The sequence below is a fragment of the Nanorana parkeri genome, unplaced genomic scaffold (assembly GCF_000935625.1).
Source record: "Nanorana parkeri isolate BGI_ZX_2015 unplaced genomic scaffold, ASM93562v1 scaffold567, whole genome shotgun sequence".
Taxonomy (NCBI): domain Eukaryota; kingdom Metazoa; phylum Chordata; class Amphibia; order Anura; family Dicroglossidae; genus Nanorana; species Nanorana parkeri.
The window spans coordinates 662,625-664,062 of NW_017306835.1; the positions used below are offsets into that span (position 1 = coordinate 662,625).

The 1,438-nt window shown below is 35.9% G+C and overlaps 1 protein-coding gene across 1 annotated transcript in view; it reads left to right on the forward strand.

Annotated features, from left to right (window-relative positions):
* Window positions 1-1,438, forward strand: part of CUL4A (cullin 4A) — a 63,419-nt gene that overhangs the window by 42,231 nt on the left and 19,750 nt on the right. The window contains exon 17 of the mRNA XM_018562254.1: window positions 697-810. Within this exon, the coding sequence (XP_018417756.1) occupies window positions 697-810 (114 nt within the window). The remainder of the gene's footprint in view (window positions 1-696; window positions 811-1,438) is intronic.

Sequence of the window (1,438 nt, forward strand, 5' to 3'; positions counted from 1 at the left end):
TAATTTTAAATACTCCTAGCTTACTTAAAGTTTCAAACGGGGTGTCTGTGGCAGGATCCACCCCAAAAATTAGCTTTCAAATTACATATTGTTATTAATGTCGCATTCGGGCATTACATAGTCCTTTTATATCCACAGTTTTTTTTTTATATAAGACCTGTAAACCATTTAGTAACCTCCCCTGTAGGTACCTGGAAGGGGGTTTGCTTTGAATCTCTTAAAAGTTCTTAGTCCTTTTTTTTGCTGTTAATGACAGAGTTCATAAATGTGATAAGGGCACACTATTATGCCGCTTCACATTCTCTGGTTTCTTCTTATGTATATTTCATAGAATGTAGGTTTTTAGTACAGTTTACATTTTTACATGAATCTCCATAATATGATTTTGTCCCACTGCTGTCACTTGCTGTATTTCAGCTGACTAGCACAATTAAATGATATGTTGAGTCAGGAAAACAGAGGTAAACATCAGTGATTTACAGGGGACTAATAGGACTGTATACACATGTATTTAACATCGGTCAGTTAAATTGAACAAAACCCTGAGAAATAGCTGTGGATATAGCAACCTCCTCTACATGCTCAGTGCACGTTCAATATGCTGTTTATTCTGGAAAAATGTATCTTAAACCAAGCAAGGTTGGATTTACAGAGGAAGCACTGCAGTCATGTTCTGTTTTCTCCTTTTTCTTCTAGATGGTGAAGCTTCAGGAAATATTTAAGTCATTTTACCTGGGAAAACACAGTGGCAGACGACTACAGTGGCAGTCAACGTTAGGACATGCTGTTTTGAAAGCAGAATTTAAAGAAGTAGGTGCAATGTGATGGATTTAAACCTGTCTAATGTCACTATTGTGCTTTGTTGTTTTTCATGCCAACATTTGCCCTAGTTACTGAACACCGCACTTTTTATGGTGCTGGGGTTTTTTTCACGGTGGTTTAACTTCAGCATTCACATTTGTTCACCCCCTGGACAAAGCTATTTTTACTTTTTTGCTATAAGCCAAGTTATTCACCAATAACGTTGTCATTACTTAAGATAACAAAGTTATACATATTAAATGTGTTGGGATAAAGAAAGCTTTCCTTACTTGATACTGTCTTGCAAAAAAATTACGTGACAAAAAAAATTAATGCAGAAAAAAAAACTAAAAAAAAAATGCAATATTAATGGTTACAAAAACAATTAAAGAAACAGCAGAAAACTAATAGCCAAGGAATGGAGGTGAAGGAGTTATTTAGGGCTTATTAAGGTTAACTAGGGACTAATACACTTTTTTTTTTCTTATTTGCTCATCTGCAGGTAACACAAACCCTAAAGAATTTAAAAGCCCATCCAGTAGCTCCCAGCCCTCAGTTCTTGTATTTACTGTCTCCTGCATACACACCCATGCTCAGCTTTGTTTCCCACCATGGTCTTTCTGGCTTTTGCAGAGAA